This window comes from Camponotus vicinus, unplaced genomic scaffold (genome assembly GCF_025532165.1).
Source record: "Camponotus vicinus isolate PSW18456_S1 unplaced genomic scaffold, iyCamVici1.0 SCAF_7, whole genome shotgun sequence".
NCBI classification, from domain to species: Eukaryota; Metazoa; Arthropoda; class Insecta; order Hymenoptera; family Formicidae; genus Camponotus; species Camponotus vicinus.
In genome coordinates, this window is record NW_028141979.1 from 7589099 (window position 1) to 7611002 (window position 21904).

Consider the following 21904-nt stretch of genomic DNA (forward strand, 5'->3'; position numbering starts at 1 on the left):
TTATTTGTGATTTTCTTTGACGGCAGGATTTTTGGATGCCGTTAAAAGTTTTTATCTTCTTTTGAAAGACAATGGTATAAAGTTTGCGATATATTTCAATTGTGTACACTTACAAGGAAAGGCACGGAAGTGTCCCCCTCCGATTTTGATGAGCTTTTAATATGTCGTTTTCTAGACAAAAATAAGGGATACGTATTTTTTTATACGTGCCCATACGCGTGTCTAGGGGGTAAAACACCCCTTTGAAAAAAATCGGTTTTTTCCTTTCGAGATGAATATTTCAGAAACTATAAGAGATAGAAAAAAATTTTCAAATCAAAAGTTAAATGGCTTCAAGAGTACTTTACAATAATAACAAAAAAATTTTATTTTTTTAATTTTTCAATATACCCCCACCACTAAATATATATTTTTTTTAATTTTGAAATTTCTTTATTACCAAGTGAAAGGTTATTTTTTTACGAATCCAAGCATATATGATTAAGTTATGTTCAGAAAAGTCATTTTCCAGAATTAATTATAAACCTCTCTATAACACGCTATTCGTGTCCGTCCAAGCGCTCGATTTTTCGCACAACACATCTTGTTTTTCCATAACAGAAGATAACTAACACGGATACATTTATTTATATAATAACGTTTTTTTCGCGTGCATAGCTAGAATAACATTGATATAAGAAATCAAAGGCCGTAGCCGGGTAAGCACGGCCAATCTGCCCCCGCAGGTATAGGGCTGAAATTTTTTCTGTAAGTTACTATCGATGGAACTTACAATTCCCTAAAATATTAGCCTCGAAACTGCACGTGCATAAGAGTAAAAAATAATTATTTTTTTTCGAAATTAATTTTTTTCTCCTAAACGGTTCAATGAATCGTTTTGAAAAAGATATGTAATTTGGGAACAATTGCGCCGCATTAAAAAAAAAATTGGGGTCCAAATTCGAGAATAACAACATTGGAAAAAAAAATATTTTAACTTTCAAAATTTTTTTTCAACATCATAGGCGCTTGGTACACCTACCATTTTTCTTTTGTAATATTTTTGAGCATTAATCTACAACATATATTTTCTATAAATCAATCAAAGGGGTAGACGATAGTTAAATGGATTAAATAAATTTTTAATATTTTTTTTCTCATAAATGGTTCGATGGATCATTATAAAAAAAAATATGTTTTAGATACTATTAAGTCACATTCATGAAAAAATTGAGATGAATGTTGAATAATAATTACATTGAAAAAAAAATATTTTAGATTTTCACAATTTTTTTTCGATATCATAGACTGCTTCAACACTTATCCGATTTTTTTTAAATATCTTTAGGTAGCAATGTACAACATAGATTTTTTTATAAATTGATCTAAGGGGTAGATGGTTGTTAAAAAAATAAAGCAAGATATATAAAGTTATAATGTGATCTCGTTAGTATAATATAGCTAAATAGCTATTATCAATCAAAAGATGTTACAGTTTTTTCTCCAGTATAAAATATCTCACTTTATCCAATATTTGAATTTGCGAGTCATGCAAAGATAACGGAGAAAACGAAGTAAAATTATTATGCTCTTTAAACTCCAGTAATGTATTATAAATAGTATTTTATAATTAATCTATAAAAAATCTTTTCCTTACATTTATTTAAATAGATCTTGTTAATGAATATTTAAGAATTCTTTTTTATTATTGCTTACAAGATAATTCTACGTTTGATATTTTTCTGAGGGATTGCGGAAAATTTATAACACATAAATTTACGTATTTTGCAAATATATATGTTTTTACGTTTACTTATTAAATTAACTAAACATCATCTCAATAATGTACAAAAATCGATATTGAAGTATTTATATGCGAGGATAACGAAGAAATTAAATTTGAAATAAGTGTGGAAGGATCGTATGTTTGATGAGAAAGACTGCTCTCTTGGATGGAGATGTTAGAACAAAAGTTTATGCAATGTTTTTAAAATTCTTTCGTAAACCTTTTTTATTATGATTGCATGACTTTATGTTTTGAATGTAGCAAGAAATATTTTTTTGCTATCTATCTGCAGATACAGCTATCTTCAAGATCATCGAGTGTGCAAATCGATAAAAAATTAATGAGAATCTCATTTATTTTTTCTTTATTTACGATTGTGTGGCTTTAAAAAGCCACTTTACAATTGGCTTGAATGTAATAAATTATATTTTCTTAGAGATTTATTGATTTACATATTGATTGATTGATTTATTTATTTATTAATGCTCTTATTTCTCCAAGCTCATTGAGAATGCAAATAATATCGAAATTATATACAAGAAATTATTTACATTTTTTTTGTTTATGATAACGTTTTGTTTTATTTGTATAGCTTTTTTATTTCACGATTGGCTTGAATATGATGAATAACACTTTCCAGATATCTATTTACGGATATTATTATTTCCAAAACCATTGAGCATATGAATAATATTGACAAATTGTTTACTTTATGATTTTCTTGTTAGAATGTATATTATTATAAATTCATTATACACATTTTATGTAACAGACAAAAATCATGCTTTTATAATTAGTATATAACTTTATTATTAAATTAATTATAATTAATTAATTATAATTTATTTAAATTAATTATAACTAATTAAATTAAGTTACAATAATTATAATAATCATTTTTTAAATTTGTCTCATTGTTTGAGTATAGATATATTTTTTTTAAATAAGATACTATTTAATTTCAAAGTACAACTTCTCATTAAAAAAGCTTTCTTATGCAAATTAGAGAGATAATAAGCTATATGATTGGCTTTACTAAAAATATGTTTTATTAAAAATTATGAAATTATTAAACTGAGATCGTAAAGTTTAAAAGAATAGGAATTATTGCAAAACAATTAACACATTTTGTATATATTGTATGATTTTACATAAGTACGCACACGTAATTTGCAGACATACACTATGCAAAAAAATAAAAATTGAAATTTCATTAGAGTTGTCGAAAGCGTTAAATGTTACTCCAATGGCCGTCTTTGAGTGACGAGTTGATGCAAGAAAGGCCATCCGTAGCCAACAATCAATGCAAAATCATTCTTTTGCATGATAACGCTCGACCGCATGTTGCGAAAAGCGTGAAGCAGACACTTCCCAAGTAGCAAAAAAATATTTTTTTAACGTTTTTAAAAACATTTTTCGTAATAAAAAAAAAATGTTAAAAAAACGTTAAAATTAATGGGATAGTTCCTTGTTTTTTCATTAAAAAAATATTTATTTTAATATTTAATAAATGTTTGTTTTTAACATATAATAAATGTGTTTTTAACGTTAATTAAATGTGTTTTGTTAACATTAAATAAATATGTTTTTAACGTTATATTAATGTGTTTTGACATTAAATAAAATATTTTCTTAATATAAAATAAACGAATACATATATATTTATACATATATTAACATAATTTATAACTCTCATAGTGTGTAAATTATAAAGAAATTATTCGAGAGGTAAATTATAAAAAAAAGTAAGAAACGATGAGCAATGCAGCATATCCTCGTCCTCCATCTGTCTGAGTGTTTTATGCTTGGACGCGCGATTGGCGTCTGGTTCCTTTTTATGCTGTAACAATATGTCGTACCCGTTCTTATAATAGCCTAGGCTCTCGAGATTTCTATATACGAAATCCCATTCATTGCCATCTCTGTTGTTCGACTTACCGGTAATCTCTCGTTGTCGCTCGATTGTCGTGGAATGTTTTTGAATTTTAATTTTTAATACTTGGATTACTTGCATCACTATTACTGGCATCACTGGCATCACTGGCATCATTGGCATCATTGGCATCCTTGGCATCACTGACATCACTGACATCACTGGCCTCACTTTCAGAGGTTTCTTTATTGTCTTCTTTATTAGTTCTATAATGTTAAGAAAAGAATAAACATACTAATTATGGAGATTGATAATTTATGAAAAGAAATAATAATTATTTATAAATTATTTACATTATAAGTAATTAAATTACTTCTATTATAAATTACTTATATTATAATTACTTATAAATAATATTTACTTTTTTAAACGAAAGGCAGCTTGAGCCAGCCATGGTCCGGCTTTTCTCCCAAATAGTATTGTATTCATGCTAGGATAGGTTTTCATTATTGCTTCTGTAAACAAAATATCGTACACAATTGAATCAAGTCTTAAAAATGTATCAAATAAAAAAAAGTTTTAATTTACCTATCATAACTTTACTGATTCGACGGCCACATAATTTCTGTCAGTTTCTAATCAATTCTTTTTCTTTTTTTCCCCTTTGGCCCTTCCAATTAAAAGAAACTGCTAAATTGTCGTGAAACACCATTCGTAACATCGAATTAATCTTCTTTTGAGCCGAGTCACCCGTACTTCCAACATGTAATGCATTAATCTAAAAATTTAAAAACATTATTTATTACAATATTGACAAAAGCTGCGATCGTTTTGACGCTTTTAGCGCATATTTATCTATTAACAAATATCGTTTTATATACTTATATACATATAATCGTATACTGTTTTAAAGAAAGCTAAGCCAAAACATTCCACTGTTAAATTGAAATTTGAGATTAAAGCCTGCAGCAAACGGTGCTTGTTTTTCTGCTGGATTGCTTGCAAACTAGTAAATTACTAAAAATATTTGTTTTTTAAAATTCAAATTAATTCAAAAAATAGGTTTATATTGATACATTTTAAATAATAGTGACTTTTAAGTAATTTCTCAAAAAAAGATTTAAACGATAGTAACTAAAGTAATTGAATCGCAGCACTGTAGTTATTACAAAATTAATATAAAATATTATAAATAATACTTATACGATTTTAGAACGGTAAGAATCATCTTTTTTAAATTTTCTTTCAACTGCCTTCAATTGATCCAAAGTTGAAAGTGGAAATTCATCTAGATAACTTTCTGGATTTTCAGGCTGAGATTGTTTAATTGATGCATTTTTATTCGTTGTCACCTCAGACTCCACAAAAGTTTCCATAGTTTTGTCAGTTTTTCGTAGTAACGATTTGCACAATGACAATTCACCTAAACAAAATAAAAAAGTTTTGTTATTTTATTCATGTTGTAAAAAATATTAAGTATAAATTTAAATATACAAAATTAATTGGTTTATATCGGTTTAGATATAACATTAAAAATAATTCAAAACACTTTTACAAAATGCAAATAGATAATGTAAATAAAATATCAACATACTGCTGAGAAAACAGATTGCGTCTGCAATAGATTCTAACGACACTGTTCCATCTGAACCATATGCGCATTTATGTACTGCTTTTGGATTCATCTTACACAATCCTTTTTTCTTTATTGAAGAAAACTCTTCTATATTGCGACCTTTTTTATTCATATTATAAACATTATCTTCTTTAATATTATCAAATTGCCTATCAGTCAGAGGCTTTTTAGAATGTTTGCAAAGATGTAATGAATCTTCTTTAATATTGTCAAATTGCCTATCAGTCAGAGGCTTTTTAGAATGTTTGCAAAGATGTAATGAATTCTCTTTATTTTCATTCAAATGCAATGGCGATATATTTGTTACTGACGTAAACTTTGGAATAGGTGGTATGCTTGACTGTCTTTTATCCAATTTATTTTTTTTAATTATCTCGGCATCAAACTGTTTTTTTGGTTTTTTTATTCTTTTTCCTTTTCCTTTTTCTTCCATGTCTGAATACAGCGTTGAATTTGAATCTCTGCAAACTTTTACAAGCATTCTCATGCCTTGATCGTAGTTTTCTACAATTGCAATCATATATAGACAAAAAATCAATATATTAAAAAAAAATAAATTGCACATAATCTTAAAAAAACATACTAATATTTTCCTCAATAACTTTCATAGAAAAACAATTCCATTTCGGATTAGCTTCTGCACACTGCTTTGCTAATTTTTGAATTGTCGATTTATGCTCACGGATAGGATACCAACAAAGTGTTTTATTGCTCGAAATCCATTTAGATGGAACAAGATCCTTAAATCTTTCAACATCGTCTTCTGTATCGGTGTCAAATTCTAATATAGACCACTGTTTAATTTCATCAGTGCGCACTTCGCAAGATGCTTCTTGATATGTTTCAGTATCATTAGAAACTACAAACAATGTACTGTTTGTGTCCATATTATCATTCATTGTGATTATTATAAATTCCTAAAAAGAAGATACAAAAAATTAACATAAGATATTATAGATCACTAAGTACTATAATAACAGCTAAATATTTTTTACAATCATATATATTATAATTTCTTTGAAAACTGCATGTCGAATGTAAATAAAAAAACCTTTTGCACAATTTTACATTTTTCTTTAAAAAATAATAATAAAATCATTAGTGTCAAGCGTTTTTGTGACATAAAACTTGTGAATTATTTATTATTTATTTTTTTCTTATGATAACGCATGAGTTGTCATCTCACAAAGTCGCTGTAGCAAACATTACTATTGTATCATAAATTTTTGCTGATATTTCAATTTATGTTATCATAAAAAATAAATAAACAATTCACAAGTTTTGTGTCGTAAAAACACTTAGCACTATTCAATATGACTTTATTTTTTTAGAAGCAAAACAAAAATATGTAAAAGAATTTACTTTTTTTATATTTAAGTGTGCAAACTTTCGTTTTTTAATTTTTTTAGTAAATGTCCGCATATGTGTGTATGTATGTCAATATATTTGTGATGTGCAGAAGTTAGAGATACCATACAGATATTTAAAATATTTACGATATCTGTAATTTCCACTCATCTTTTAATATCACTTTTTTTTAAATGTTGAATATCAATAAAAAAAGCTTAAGATAAAATTGTACTAAAACTGATAAAAAATTTTCTGCTTTTAAAAAAGACAAAAAAAAATAAAATTAAAAAAAACAAGATATCTACATATCACCAATATCAATTCAAGCAAAATATTTCTTGAATGATACTGTACATTTAAAAGCAAACTAAGATATCTCAAGATTTGTAGAAATTAAAAAAATTACAAGAAACATACATACAAATATTTCTTACAATTAAACATAATTTTTCGACATTTTACAATATTCTTAACACATTGATATTAAAAACTAAAAAAAATTTTTACAGAAATAATGCTTCCTGTATGAGACAGCAATAATACACATCTACATTGCATATTTCAAATAAAAGATTCGTTGCACAAATATTAATTAAATATTTGCGCAAAGATGGATGCGCAGCACAATATTATATAAAAATTCAAACTTATCTCGTGCTTTATGTAACTATATTTTAAAAATGTTTATAATTGATCAAATTATAAGCGATTATGCATATACACATATAAAAAAAATATAATAAAATCACTTTACCTATTGTTGATCATCGTTTTCAAAAAGAGTCGCACTTACAACATAAAATCGAGTCCAGATGAGAAAAAAATATAAGAAAAGAAAAAATACATACAAATACAAACATAAACAAATTTAAGAAGCAAGATCAAGATGTAGTATAGATGCAAATAATATAAAATTATGAAATGTCACAATGTAAAATTGATGATGCTATGTAGTAATTTTTGTATGGTAACTGTACATATTTTACATTAATCTGTGACAATGGCCACATCTTCAAATTAGATAATTGCTTAATTTTAAATACACCTACTCGAGAACTCTCAATAGGTACATTATAAAAATCGTATTTATTAACAAATTCTCTGCCAATTACAACTGGAACCTGTAAATAATCAGAAAAAGCGATATTTTCAACTTGAATGATTGCACCATTTGCAGTACCGCAGCAATTGTCGGGAGTTTTATTTGTAATTCTGAATAGAGGAAGAATAGCACCCCGATATTGACGTATGCAACCTGGTAATACAGGATCCGCGTTATGCGGAGAAAATAATTTTGGAAATGTGTGATTTTGGAGTTTTTCTGTTGGATAATCAGACTCGAACAACATGATTTCTCCAATTCTTCGACCAATTTGCTCAAATGGTTTATTGCGTCCTCTAACTTTATTTTTAATGCTTTGCATATAATTTTCAAACGGGAATGCAGATATTGTATGTAAACTAAAATTATCTAACTTGTCTTCAAAATAATCTACATCGTCAGCTATATGTATATTATTGTGAAAATTATGTGAAATAAAATCTTTATGATATAATATTTCAGTTGATTGAACAAAATGTTTTAAAATATTTTTAGCAAATTGTCGAAATTCCCGCTCTTTACATAGCTTTGCGTTTAATAAAATTCTCATCGCGCTATGGAATTCTAAAAAGTGAACATATTTCTCCTTACTTAAAATATTTTTTAAGACAACTGGACCTACATATAGCATGAATAACCTAAATTCTGTTGCCTTCCATCTTAAAACAATGTATACCTCTCTACACTTTCTCGGAAATTCTGCAGGAATATAGCTTCGAAGCTGAACAAGATGGTTTGACAGTATTTCGATCTGAGCAGCAGTAAGTCTGTGAGGAATTGATCCCTTATACCACATATTCAGTATCATAGCACGCATTACACCAAGACATTGCAAATGTAAATAATCCAGAATAAAATGATGTACAAAGTCCAAACCTGCAATATTTATAAGCGGAGTAGATCGCCGACGAAAATTAGGATCTTTCCATTCTATAAAATCTTCGCTAGTACGAGCAGGACTCTCTAAATCAAGGAAAACACGTCGATTATTCGAGGTGACACCGCGAACAGTGCACCTAGTACATGAACTATATCCTGTATGCGATATCGTTCCTAGTATATAACTTTTTGCTGGTGCATCACAAACAAAATAAATAGCATCCAAAATTGTAGTGTGATTTTGAAAAAAAAGACCATGTTCACTAAGATTAGTAACTTCGATAATAAAGTCTTGTAAATAGTCGTTTAAACTTTTAGGTTTATCTTTTCCGTAATATATGCCTATAGGAATAACTTTATGGCGCAATTCAGGTATAGAAATTACAATACATAATATTGGATAAACTTGATCAAGAGAGCTTTTGAATAGGGGTAACCCGTCAATGTTTACTAATAATTTGAACGTATTTACATTTTTTAGATATTTTGAACAATTTTTTAATAATTGTTTCTCCAGCCCAATATGTATGTAATATCCTGGCTCAACAATTTTTTTAGTAGATTTTACATTTGTCTTAAGTAACGTTCGCGCATTGATACAGAATTTGGGTTCTAATTCGTCATCGGCAAAACAATCGTGACTCCTTTTCAAACCTGCCAACAAATCAGAAATTGCTATGTGTGTTATATTGTGCTTTAAAGACCAACTACGAAGAAATTGTAAAACTTTTAATTTTGAAGAAACTGAATTTTCACAACATTGAGACAAATTAGAAGAATCCGATGGTGAATGCGAATCTAGAGAAGAATCAACATCAATATTTTCATATAAAATGTTACTTTCATCATGACTATCTCTATTACTGTCAGAATCAGAATCAATTTGTTCATGAAGTTCAGAGAGTTCTGAATGTTCAGAGTGATTAGAAGAGTGTTCAGAATGATTGGAGTGTTCAGAGTGATTGGAATGTTCAGAATGTGAGTAAGAGAAATCTGGCAACTCGATTTTATGAGTAGTGCTACAATGTGATTGCTGAATACGCAATGGCTCACAGTCATTCGAGGAGTCACTTGAATTACATTTTTCAGTATTCAATCTCTTTCTTTTACCTCTTTCACAAAGTTTGTAAAACGGTAGATTTTTCGGCATATTTAACAATACACTGTAAAAAATATGTATACATACAGAATGTTTTATTTTAAATAATATGTTTCCAAATATCATTATATTAAAAAATTAAATATTACCCTGAGAGAAAGATTTGACTAACAATTTGACTGTAAATATAAATAAAATTTTCCTGGAAATTTGTTTTAATTGATCAAGACATCAATCACGCAACTCCCTTAGAGCAAAAAAGTGAAAAATGAAAATTTTTCTATATGTGTAACATTATATATAGAAAACTTTTCACTTTTTCGCCCTAGGAAAAGTTACGTGATTGATGCTCAGATAAAAATATTTTGCTAAAAATACTATAAAACTGACATAAAATATAAGTTATTGAAAAATTATTGTGTGTGTATATGTGTGTGAATATATATAAATATATATTCTTTTATTAGTGTAACATAAAAATTAAAGAAAGTTCTTCATTTATTCTTAGTGACTACTAATATATAAAAAATTGTTAGTATAATTTAGCTTTACTGCTTACATTTCACAGTATTATGTTAAATTTTATTACGATTAAAATGAAGAACTTCTTTAATATTTAGTCAATCTACACTGGAAAATTTCTTATATAAGTTCTTTATGTACAATATTTTGACTAAATCTTTAAATCCTTTTCAAGAATCCTTAATTAAAATATTCCTCGATTATTTAAAAGCAAAAAGGTAAACCATAAATAATATAATACACTCTGCTCTTTTTTAATATTAATATAAGAAAACAAACACCTTAGATAATCACCAGACAACCACTATATGACGTGGCTCAGCAAATGTATATTTCCAAAGCAAGAAGAATGAAAGAAACCGGCAGTTTCCAAAATTACAATATGTAATATTATGTCCGGCACTCTGCTCTTGTACACAATGTATTTATCTGTAACAAGAATATTTCATTTGTAAATAGTATTTTTACAAAAATCGACATATGCACAAAATATATAAAATATTGCAAAGAACATCATCGAAGTTCATATTTTACGATTTTTGCGAAAAAGAACAATGGATTATTTCAGATAAAAACCATATATACAACATTACAACAATGTTTTATTGACGATTTGAGAAAAAATAACCTCAAATTTGCAAAAAGTTTTATCGCTTATTCCAAAACAAATATGAAAAATAACATAAAAATTATATTTATATAAATATATTTTTGGAAATTGGAATTAACATTTTTCTAATATTAATAACAATATAAAATATAATAATATAACAATATAATAATATAAAAAAACAAACACCTTTACCTTGGATAATCACCAGACAATTTAACCTATGCCCTAATAATTTAAGGCGGTGAGAGGTTAAGATCACTCAGTTTTATGGTCTTACACGTTATGACCGTTATACACCGAAATACTTAATAACCACCAGTGTGAATTAATGAACCAAAAATTATTGAGCACTTATTAATTATTTTCCAGTTCTGATGCTCTCTCGGATATTTCGGATAATATTTGAGTCACCAAAAGTACGTTGCTGTCGCTGTGAGTGCAATGGCGCGATTTTGCTTAGCAAATGTACATTTCCAAAAATACAGCTGCGTTCGGAAACTGTTTACTTTTTAAAATTAAACAAAGACAAAACGACACTCGAGTGCACCCGCGTGATGTTTCCGAACGCAGCCTATTATAGACTAGAATAGAGAGCCTATAATCATAGGCTCATGATTATAGGCTCTCTAGACTAGAAGAATGGAAGAAATAATTATTGGTAGTTTCAAAAATTACGATATATATATTAGGTCTGTTCGTTTTGTCTGAACTGACTGCACTAGTTCACAGTTTATCTTCTTCTATTGGAACAAAAAGACAAACTGAGAACTAATGCAGCTAGTTCAAACAAAACGAACAGACCTATTGAATATAGATATTATTAAAAAATAAATTAAAAAATAAATGTTAAATTAAAGTTCTTTTTTTAGATAATACGTATATTATTTTACATTTATATTTTAAATTAATGTTAAAAACATGTTTTTTAAGTCGTTATTAAAACAATTTTTTTCTAGTTTAACATAAATATTAAATAAACGTTAAATAAACGTTAAATAAATATTTTTTTTAAACATTACTTTAAATGAAAAATTAATGAAAAATAAATATTGATTAAACATTTAATAAATATTATTTTTCAAATGAAATTGTACAATGTATAATTAATGAAAGATAAATATTTAAAAAACGTTTAAAAAATATTATTTTTTAAATAAAATTGTACAATGTATAATTAATGAAAAATAAATATTTAAAAAACGTTTAAAAAATATTCTCTGCTACTTGGGTTCTAGAGCTTGAATGGGAAGTCCTCCCGCATCCAACGTACTCTCCAGACTTGGCACCGTTGGATTACCATCTCTTCCGGTCGATGCAACACGCATTTACGGACACACACTTCTCCAGTTACGAAGAAGTCCAAAAATGGGTGGATGAATGATGAAAGATGGGAAAAAGTAGTAGAAAATGTAGGAAATTACTTTGATTACTTTTTTTATTCATCTTCCCTTCGAAACAAATCAATCTTAGAGACGAAAAACCGGCACGAATTAAGTTTACCACCTAATATTAAAATAAAATTATTAAAAATTTTACACTACATGCGCAATACATTCAATGATTTATCTTTACATATTTTTTAACAAAAATACTTGCTGTAGATATTTTCTCTGAGTTAAAATAATACAATACACACTACTACATATTATGTTTTAAAGAGCGCTAGATTTAATTTTGCGGAAGTTGAGATATATTACGCCGTCTAAAGGTACTGTCATGGCACCCCTCGGGTCAATTACCACTGGAATCGAGGTTTTCTCGCATGGTCTCACTTCGCACTTACTCAAGATTATGATGAGCGCCAGTTTTATCTGTAAAAGCCCTAAACGAGTGCCTGCAAAAGTACATATAAATTATATTTGTAATTATATTATATTATAACAAAACATAAAAATTATATATCATCATACACATAATAGACTTATGATACACAACGGAATTATCATATACATATATAATGAAAATTATTCGCAATTTTGTTAATATTAATTTGTACTTTTATAACATGAAGCTATAAATTTGAGAATTATAAAATTTATTAGATTATGAAATATATAATAATATTATATTATTTAATAATCTCCATATTAAGTAATTTATCTTTCTTTCCTTTAAAACCTGTAGATTTTTATTTAATTCGAATTTGTGTAATCTATTTCCTTTATGAAGGAGAAGTTTATATTACTTCGTACGTTTTTAAAACATGTGATTTTATAAACTAAACGCAACATTTATAACATTTATATAAAAACGTAAATTTGTCTGTAAAATTTACAGCTTCAGTATATGTTTTTGTTATCTTATATATCATATAAATATCTCTTCATTAATCGAAATTGATTTTCTCACCTATACAATTATGTGGACCTTCTCCGAAGGGGAAGTAAACGCATGTTGGTCTATTACGTTTATTTTCCTCATTGAATCGCTCCGGATCGAACTTATCCGGATTGGGAAAATATTCCGGATCATAATGTAGACCGAGCATTGGGATGTATACCGGTGTACCCTTTTCAATTACGAGATCGGAGTTCGGCACTTTATAAGCTTCATTTGGCATACGATTTACATATCCCAATGGCGGATACATTCTCAAAGTTTCGGAGACCACCATATCCAGATATGTTAACGACATAGTCTAATAATAAAATAAAATGTCGTCTCATAATACATATATATATATGTACATCAATTTTAAATTTGATCAAATTTAAATGCAAATAAATGAAATTGCTCTGGCAATGATATCAATACTTGCGTGACACATGTTTATTTTAATAATTTTTCGATAGTAACTATAATATTCATGTACCAAATCGTATGTGATTTTTCCACCGGACTTATCGAGAGCCTCGACAATTTCTTTTCTCAGAGTATTTTGGAGATCAGGTTGCAATGCAAGCTCGTACAATGTGAACGCCGTTGTCGTTGAAGAGGTCTCGAAACCGGCGGTGAAAAAGCTGGCTGCTTGCGCCAGAAGATTATCCCCATCGAATTCTAAAATTCAATTTATCTAGACTTTTAAAGGCTCTTATTATTTGCAATTAATTTTAATTATCAGAATTATTGATCTAATATATCAGTTAATTTAATAGCATTATTACTTCTCTTAGCATTATCTCTATTTATTAATTTTAGAAATAGAAATAAATTTTTAAAATAACCATCATTTATTTCTGTGTTGCTTACTGAATCCGTAATAATCCTGATCACCGTCAGTCTTTTTCAGTTCGAGAAGAATGTCAATAAGATCATTCCTCTTGATGCCAGATTCCATACGATGATTGAGCGTCTCCCAGAAAACTTTGCGCAAAAAGCTGGTAGGTTCTTTGCCAAACACTTTTATTTGGGCTAAACGAACTATAGTTGGAAGGAAAAATACCGCGAGCATCTCCAAACCGCGAATAGTGTCGTATTGAAAGATCATCTTGCCGTATTTGCGAAACTCAGCGTTTGCATCCTTAAATGAATTCACATCAAGTCCATAAGCGGTGCTGCCAATGACGTCCGTGGTAAACTTGGCAGTTAATTCTCTCACTTCGATCGTTTCTCCTTCACCTGTCAGCAATATTTTATTAATCGATTTAATCCATCTAACAGTAAATATCTTACATAAGTTATTTTGAAATTTAAAAATCTTTTCTACGCGTATCTGTGAAATTGAGAACTGAACTTCTTTATAATTTCAAATTTCTTAAATACATATTTCCTAATATATTTCGTATTTTACATATGAATATTTACCTTCTTTCAACGATTCGATATACGAGCTTAGATGGTTTCCACAATGTAACATCAGTTCAAACATTTTTTTTAGTTTACCGGATGTGAAGAATGGCGTTAATTTCATCCTTAACAGCTTCCAGACTGGATTTCTTATAAAAAAGAGATTGTTGCAACCCAGCTGGTCATCCGGATAAGCATTATTGTATCGGTCGTAAAAGATATTAAAGTCCTTTATTAAGATATTCTTGATGAGTTCCCGATCACGAACCAACAAGAAGGGCTTGTCTAAAACGTAGAAGCCGATGTAAGGTAGGCCCTTTGCTTGATCGTATAACTCCTTTAAAAAATACGCCGGCGCTTTCCTCAATAACAGGCATTCCGTAAAATTGCCTAGGAAAGGTGTCGGTGGAAAGATTTCTTCGATGCCCCGTTTCTTCCAGTATTTAAACTTGCGTGTCATGTAGAGATAAACGGTTATCATGAGAGTCGTTAAAACTATGATGCTGTCCAAACCCCAGTGAGCAGTTATGAGTGCCATTTTGGTTTATCTATAAAAAATATATTTTTATATATGGAATGTAGTGTTGTGTGAGGGTTATAATTCACACACGATTTCTTTATAATGCATTTTATTATGTATCCTTAGTACGTGAGGTCTCGGCTTCATTAATATGGATAATATAAGTTATCACGTGAAGTCTCCACGTAGATCTATTATCGATTTTCGAAAAGCAACGAAAATACGGAGAACTCGGTCTCCTATATCGCAATATATAAATTTTTATGTGCGTACGCTAGAGCGGACGACTGCGGACTGGCCCGCACTTGAGCGTTGTGCTTGTCGATACCGTTTCATACGGAAGGCCAGTCGGAAGCCAGCATGTACGCGAATACCTCCACCGGCACTTATTTGGTCAGCGAGCGATCTTTCAGGGATCCTCCATGGCAATCGGCATTGCATCCATCGAGTGAGATACCAACATCGCTCTGGAGTCACATATCTCTGTGTTAAAAAGCAGCATTAGGTGTGAGGTCTGGATAGCTCAGTAATCTAGAGCAGTTGCCCGGAAAGCGAAAGACTCGGGTTCGATTCCCGATCCAGCCACTTGCGCCTCACATATTTTTCTAGTCTGCGAATATTGTTTTCTAGCAATTATTCGTTAGGCTGAAAAATGTGTGAATGCTCTCCACAGGATATGCGTCAATGCCGTTGCCACGGATGGATTCTGTCGCTCGTTGATCAAATGGGCGTAAAGACACGTCCGACCTCCTCCCACATACATCCCTATCTTTTTCTGGAATCGGTTCTCTGGAAAAGGTTCCTGAAGGGAGGGGAACGCGCGTGCGAGATTTTCTCGCCTTGGTTCCTACATACGTGTGAACCGCCGAGTTTACGGGCTCGCAGGCCCATCACTCAACGCTCGTCGCAAGTAGATAAGATCTTTGGAAGATGCTATCGAGCATCAACGTTTAAAGTGGGCACACCATTGACATCTGAATAGATAGACGGAGCATTAGCTATCGATTAAGACGAGGGGGGCTTTGATATTCGCGGCAAGGAGGGACTCTATGAACTTCGATTGAATTCGGTTATTCCCGATAATGATCGGGTAATAATTCGACTCCAACACTCCAACTTCTTTCATTAACATCAAAGTTCAGCTTACATGTATTGTGCGAAGTTGTGTTGTGACTAATGTCATATTATTTTTATATTTATTATATTATTTTTAAATTTATATATATTATTTAATATTATTTAATATATAATATATAATATATAATATATATATATATATATATATATATATATATATATATTTATATATTAAATAATATATATAAATAATATTATATATATACATATATGTATATATGTGTGTGTATATATGTATATATATATGTATATATGTATATTTTATATATTATTTAATATTATTATTTTCATATTATTTTTATATTTAGCGGCGTTAGCGATTTTTTCTAAATAAACACTCTTTAAACATTTCTGTGAAAATCTAGTTGAGAATCAATGATGTCAATGGAATCGTCATGTAATGTCAAATTGTGCCGAATAGTCGAACGTTGACGGAATTAATCAAAGTTCATGCACTCCCCCCTTACTGCATTTATCAGTTACCCCTCTCAAAAGGCTCCGTCTATCTATTCAGATGTCAATGGGGCCCACTATGGTTTATATTGCACGCAACAATATCAAGAGACACGGTAGTGTCTCACGCCAAGTTCATGCGACGCATTAGCGCGGCACTCCGTGTATCTATACGCGAGTCGGACAGTTGAGAGTAACTCAGATTATCGGATTTCAGTAACGGCTAAACGGATTGAATTCTTACTAGCCTTAATCGATAGAGCGGGTTTGAATTATATAAAGAAAGTATCTTTATTTTTGTGCTGCGTGATCTATAAACAGAGATATCATAACGCAAAGTTGAAATATGAAAATTTTCAAGAAACGTCTTTATCATCATGGTCATCAACGCACATGTACACAACATATAGACTACGTTTACACGACTCGATTTACGCCGAAGTTTTAACATTGATGTTATAACTACTGACGTTAGATGCCATATAAACGCTCTTTTACGATGAAGTTATTACATCGATGTAGTAACTCAAAGTCGTTTGGCGAAAAGGCTTAGCGTTATTACATCGACGTAAAAAGGACGTGTAAACGGTCGCAGTGTAACGATGGCAATAATGCCAACCGATAAATTAAACATCTTAACTCTCTCTTGTTTGCAAATTTAGTATCACTTCATTGGTATCATTTCTTGGGCTCACTTCACTCGAAAGTTATTAAGTTATTTTAGCTTGGTGGGGATAGGATAACCTTGAACGTATAAACACAACTCACTTTAAATAGGAGTTATAACATCAGCGTTATTAAATCGATGTTAGAAGCCATGTAAACGTAGTCATAGAAAGAGAAAACGTACTCCTACTCTCGACAGAAGATTGCGCTAATGACGCTTTGCGATATTTGCGATATTAATGACATGTGTCATATGTGTCATTAGTGACATGTATCATTAACCGCATTTTGAGTAGTAATAAATAATAAAGTGCAAGTTAAATAATAAATAATTAAATTATTAATTAAAAATTCGCAAGAGCCAGTAAGGTATGATAATTGGAACGCAAGGTAAATAAATATATCAATTTTACAAGCCAAATATAAATATATATAATATAATAATAATTATATATATATATATATATATATATATATATATATATAATATATATATATATATATATATATATATATATATATATATATATATACATATAGGGTGAGTTTTAATGGTTGTGTCAATCTTTTTATCCTGCGGGAGATTACCGATCGCAATTTTAATAAATTGATCGATACATAGATGTCAGTTAATTGGATCGATCGTATCGAAGGCCGAAATATAATGCGTACAATTAAAGCAAGTTAAAAGCTGAAATTATGTAGTATGGATTTATAATTTATTTAATCGTATTATTGTATTTATTAATTGCATTTATAATTTATATTAGAACGAGACCTTGAAGCACTGGAAAAATAAAACTTGATTGATTGATAAATGAATGAAGTACATATCAATCTTAGATAATTCTCATATATTTAATGCGATATCATCCTGAGAATAACATTGCATTAATTTTATGCTGATCTTAAGTTAGCTTCTTGATTTCTTACTAAAGTTATGACAATTTAGATTTTTTAAAATAAAATTTCCCATTTTTATTGCATATATATTTTTCGAAATAAAATCTACAATAAAATCTCTTTTCATTTTTCGATTACAAATTTACAGTATTTCCGATATTTAAGAAGCTTGCATGATATCTCATCTTCCTTTTCACTCTCATTCTCATTTATGATGATTTAATGTTTTGTTACTCTAAAATATTACATTGTCACTTAATAAAATCAAAATTTTGTTCGAAAACTCATCAGGAAAATTTAAATATCGTACTCATCGATCTCCAAAATAATACCTGTAAAATTTGGTTTAAAAACAATTGTTAAGAATTGTTAAGAAAAGGATACATTTATGAAATATATTTGGGGAAGTAATAAACCGTATCATTTTTTAATACTCTTCCGCAAGCTTCACGTACTCATATTTTACACTCAAGGAATTGACTTATATTTTCTAGACGGACTTCATAAAACACAAAACTAATTTTCTTCATTTATCATTACATCCGAAGACTTGTTGATGGATTAGTTAAGACAATTTTGCGATCTTTTTTTGAGTTCGTTTTTATTAAATCACGTGGTAGTACGATTTAGAAAACTCTTGAACATTTTATAAAATGTTTAATTTAATCTCAAAATGAATCTGAATGAACTTTATAAAAAATGCAAAAGTAATAAAAAGTATTTAAGATTACAGTAATATAGAAGAAAATATAATTAAACCATTTGCGAAAGAGATAATGGTTATTATATGATGATTATAAATAGATAATGATATATTATTGATAAAATATAATCATCAATCTTGATTTTCAATAATCGACTAAGAGGTACAGATAACACGGTTTTATAAAAGATAAATTATATAATGGAAATTGTAATCTAACATTCAAAATATACCACTCTAGAGATGTTGCTCGCAAATGTTAAATAATAACAGGAAACTCCATGGTGTACGATTTAGGAGATCAGTACGCATTGGCAACTTTCCCTATATATCATTATTAATAAAAGTAATATTTAGATACATTTTTCTTTTTTTATAATCTTGAAACTTTTCGATTTTTAGTATTAGGATATTATTTATTAAATTTTGTATTGTTGGTCACCAATGATCGACACGGCGTTTAATGTGTTAAATGAATCATTGTGAAAATTGGAAGCACACAAGGATTATCATGATTATTATGAACTTGTTTTTCATTCTCATGAATCACTCGAAAAAAACAAATAATCCTGATTAAGAAACTATATTGTAAATGTAGTTTGATTACTGTATGATAATTATAGGGATATTTGTTTAATCAAGAGAATTTTATTTCAAGAATAATTGATCATGTTGATGTTCGACTTTAATAAAAATCTTCATTAGAATATATTGAAAATTACAGCAAACTTACACTTTAGAAATAGTAATTTATCAGCGATCATTTTAATCTATAGATAATCAATTTTTACGATTAAATATCAATAACTGCAATAATAAACATTATCTCATTTATTCTTATCTTCTTAATTAATTAATATTGGATTTTTGATAAACGATAGCACACAAGATGAAAAAGAATGATGCGTTTAGCCATGCGTTTTCTATTAAATATCAAAGATACAAAATTAATGAATCGAGAATCGAGATATTAGAGAAGACAACAAGAGCAGTTTAACGTCATTTTTAAGAATATGCAATAAATAGTTTCGATTAAAAATCTAAATAAACTTGAAAGGATCACATAAAGTTAAATTAAGATCAACGTTTTTCTTGAAATTCATTTTTAAAATATCTCTTTAGACACACAAACTATTTATATTTTTAAAATATTCTCTTTATACAGACAAACTCCTATTAAAATGATTCAGAGTAGAAAAAAATCGCATCTAAATAAATATTAGATAGAAGTTTAATAATTACCAATAAAGAAAAACACGAAGTGTTTGAAAAATAAGTTTTTCAGCACAGTAATTCAGAACACGACAGTATAGTTGCAGAAACAATTTTGTAATTCTGCATCACACACGCGATTGCATTTATATATTGCAACGTTCTTCCCCTTCTGTTCTTTCTCATCGTCAAACGTTAATCATTTTTTTTTACGTAATAGTACGCATATAAACATTAATTATCGTTATGTGAACTTCTGACTTGTAAACAGATTTGTGATAAATCTTAAACAACGCACTTGAATATGTTGCACAATAAAAGTGTTTGTTATAATAAAATATTTATAAATTATTAAATATTTAATATATTTAATTTCATTTTTAAATGCAAATTAATGATATATATTGTTATATTGTTATATTCCTATATGTTTTCATTTTATATTAAAAATACTGAAACTGACTTATGTGTCCTAAAGAACTAATGCCTCCATTTGCATTTTTATCCATATTTATAGCTCAGAGAAAGAAAGAGAAAGAATTTGTCTTTATTGATTAATATAGTAAAAATCCGTAACTTGTATATTTATAATGATTATTCATATGTTTTAAATTGACTCGAGAATTTTGAAAATTCAAAGATTCTTTTTTGATTTGTCGAATATTTTTTAATGAATTTTTCTTGACGAACTTTTCTTAGTTTAAATATTGATAACAGCAATGTGTGAGTATTTTTTTAAATGTCTTATTCTTTTCTTTTTTTTTACCACGATTTCTTATTTATTTTTATTTCTGTAATTTTTAATAAATATGTCGGTTTTCGAGCAAATTTCTTAATTTCTTTCTAATTTACAATGTATATACAAAAAGACTCTGCATGTTCAAAAGTTTGAAACACTATTATTAAAACTGTCCTGCAGTGTAGTGAAAAATGTTCTTTAACAGATATATTTGTAAATAAAATAAATTTTCATTTTTCGAGATTTTTAAAATAAAAACAAAATGATAGGACGGTTTTTGTACCTTTCTTATATTTTATATTATCTTCGATATTATATTTGACAAAATCTATTTTCAACCATTAGCACTCACCGCTAAATATGCAGATTACACAGAACGCTAAAACGTTTTGCAAAAGGAACATGCAATAAAAAGCTGCTATGACAGAATAAACTTCTGTGTCATGTTGGCTACTCCATTTATTTCGTTTCCCTCCTCTGCGGACTTTATTATTTTAGTGCAGTGTCGCGAAAGAGATTGCACGCAAACATTTAATAACTATTTTCAAGATCTCTGAATCTCTCATATTACATGCTGCCATTACATCCGCGGTAAATGTGCTGAATAGGGGCCCCAATGATCTTGACCTTGACATATGTTGTCAAGGTTATTGTCCTGAGTGACATTCAAAGGTTTTAGCCGTCATTTATTAAAAAAGTATTAACAAAAAAAGTTGTATAAATTATGTGTAATTTTTAGACACTATATACGTTTTAAGAGTTAAGGTGAAATGTACTTGAGTGGATACAGTGATTTCCGTCCCCCTCCCCTCTACGGGGGGTCTCACTTCCGGATATAACCTAACCCAAATCTATTCTGATTTAAATCAAATTTTAATTTTAAATCAGAAATAGGTTTGGGTTAGGTTATATCTTCCGGAAGTGGAGCTCTCCCGTAGGGGACGGAACTCACTGTAGCCACGCATGTACCTTATAAAATAAACGGAAGTTAATTCTTAACGAAAGT

At 28.8% G+C, this 21904-nt stretch overlaps 2 protein-coding genes and 1 long non-coding RNA gene across 8 annotated transcripts; 1 reads left to right on the top strand and 2 right to left on the bottom strand.

The window, feature by feature from the left end:
* Positions 1-3403: 3403 nt before the first annotated feature.
* Positions 3404-11570, bottom strand: LOC145974516 (uncharacterized). Of its 5 annotated transcripts, XM_083104405.1 has the most exons (9): positions 11032-11350; positions 10508-10655; positions 5858-6191; positions 5233-5778; positions 4844-5061; positions 4227-4416; positions 4060-4153; positions 3704-3904; positions 3404-3605 (listed from the first exon to the last, which is right to left on the bottom strand). In XM_083104405.1, the coding sequence occupies exons 3-6, from the start codon at positions 6171-6173 to the stop codon at positions 4267-4269; spliced, it is 1230 nt and encodes a 409-aa protein (XP_082960531.1). In that variant the 5' UTR covers positions 6174-6191; positions 10508-10655; positions 11032-11350; the 3' UTR covers positions 3404-3605; positions 3704-3904; positions 4060-4153; positions 4227-4266. The 5 variants fall into 5 exon arrangements, with proteins under 5 accessions (XP_082960531.1, XP_082960529.1, XP_082960528.1 ...); XM_083104403.1 differs by lacking the exons at positions 3404-3605; positions 3704-3904; positions 4060-4153; ... (1 more) ...; positions 4844-5061; positions 5233-5778 and adding exons at positions 7379-9768; positions 9854-9883 and having other exon boundaries at positions 6022-6191; positions 11032-11570; XM_083104402.1 differs by lacking the exons at positions 3404-3605; positions 3704-3904; positions 4060-4153; ... (1 more) ...; positions 4844-5061; positions 5233-5778 and adding exons at positions 7379-9768; positions 9854-9906 and having other exon boundaries at positions 6022-6191; positions 11032-11570.
* Positions 11571-12256: 686 nt separating this feature from the next.
* On the bottom strand, positions 12257-21369 carry LOC145974518 (cytochrome P450 6k1-like). Of its 2 annotated transcripts, none has more exons than XM_083104416.1 (6): positions 21251-21369; positions 14584-15113; positions 14029-14397; positions 13652-13836; positions 13189-13477; positions 12257-12673 (listed from the first exon to the last, which is right to left on the bottom strand). In XM_083104416.1, exons 2-6 carry the CDS (start codon positions 15101-15103, stop codon positions 12492-12494), a joined length of 1545 nt encoding a protein of 514 aa, XP_082960542.1. In that variant the 5' UTR covers positions 15104-15113; positions 21251-21369; the 3' UTR covers positions 12257-12491. The 2 variants fall into 2 exon arrangements, with proteins under 2 accessions (XP_082960542.1, XP_082960541.1); XM_083104415.1 differs by lacking the exon at positions 21251-21369 and adding an exon at positions 20190-20347.
* Positions 17402-18374, top strand: LOC145974523 (uncharacterized). The gene is made up of 3 exons (XR_014439721.1): positions 17402-17731; positions 17882-18020; positions 18112-18374. It is a non-coding gene; the product is annotated as an uncharacterized LOC145974523 (long non-coding RNA).
* Positions 21370-21904: the final 535 nt, after the last annotated feature.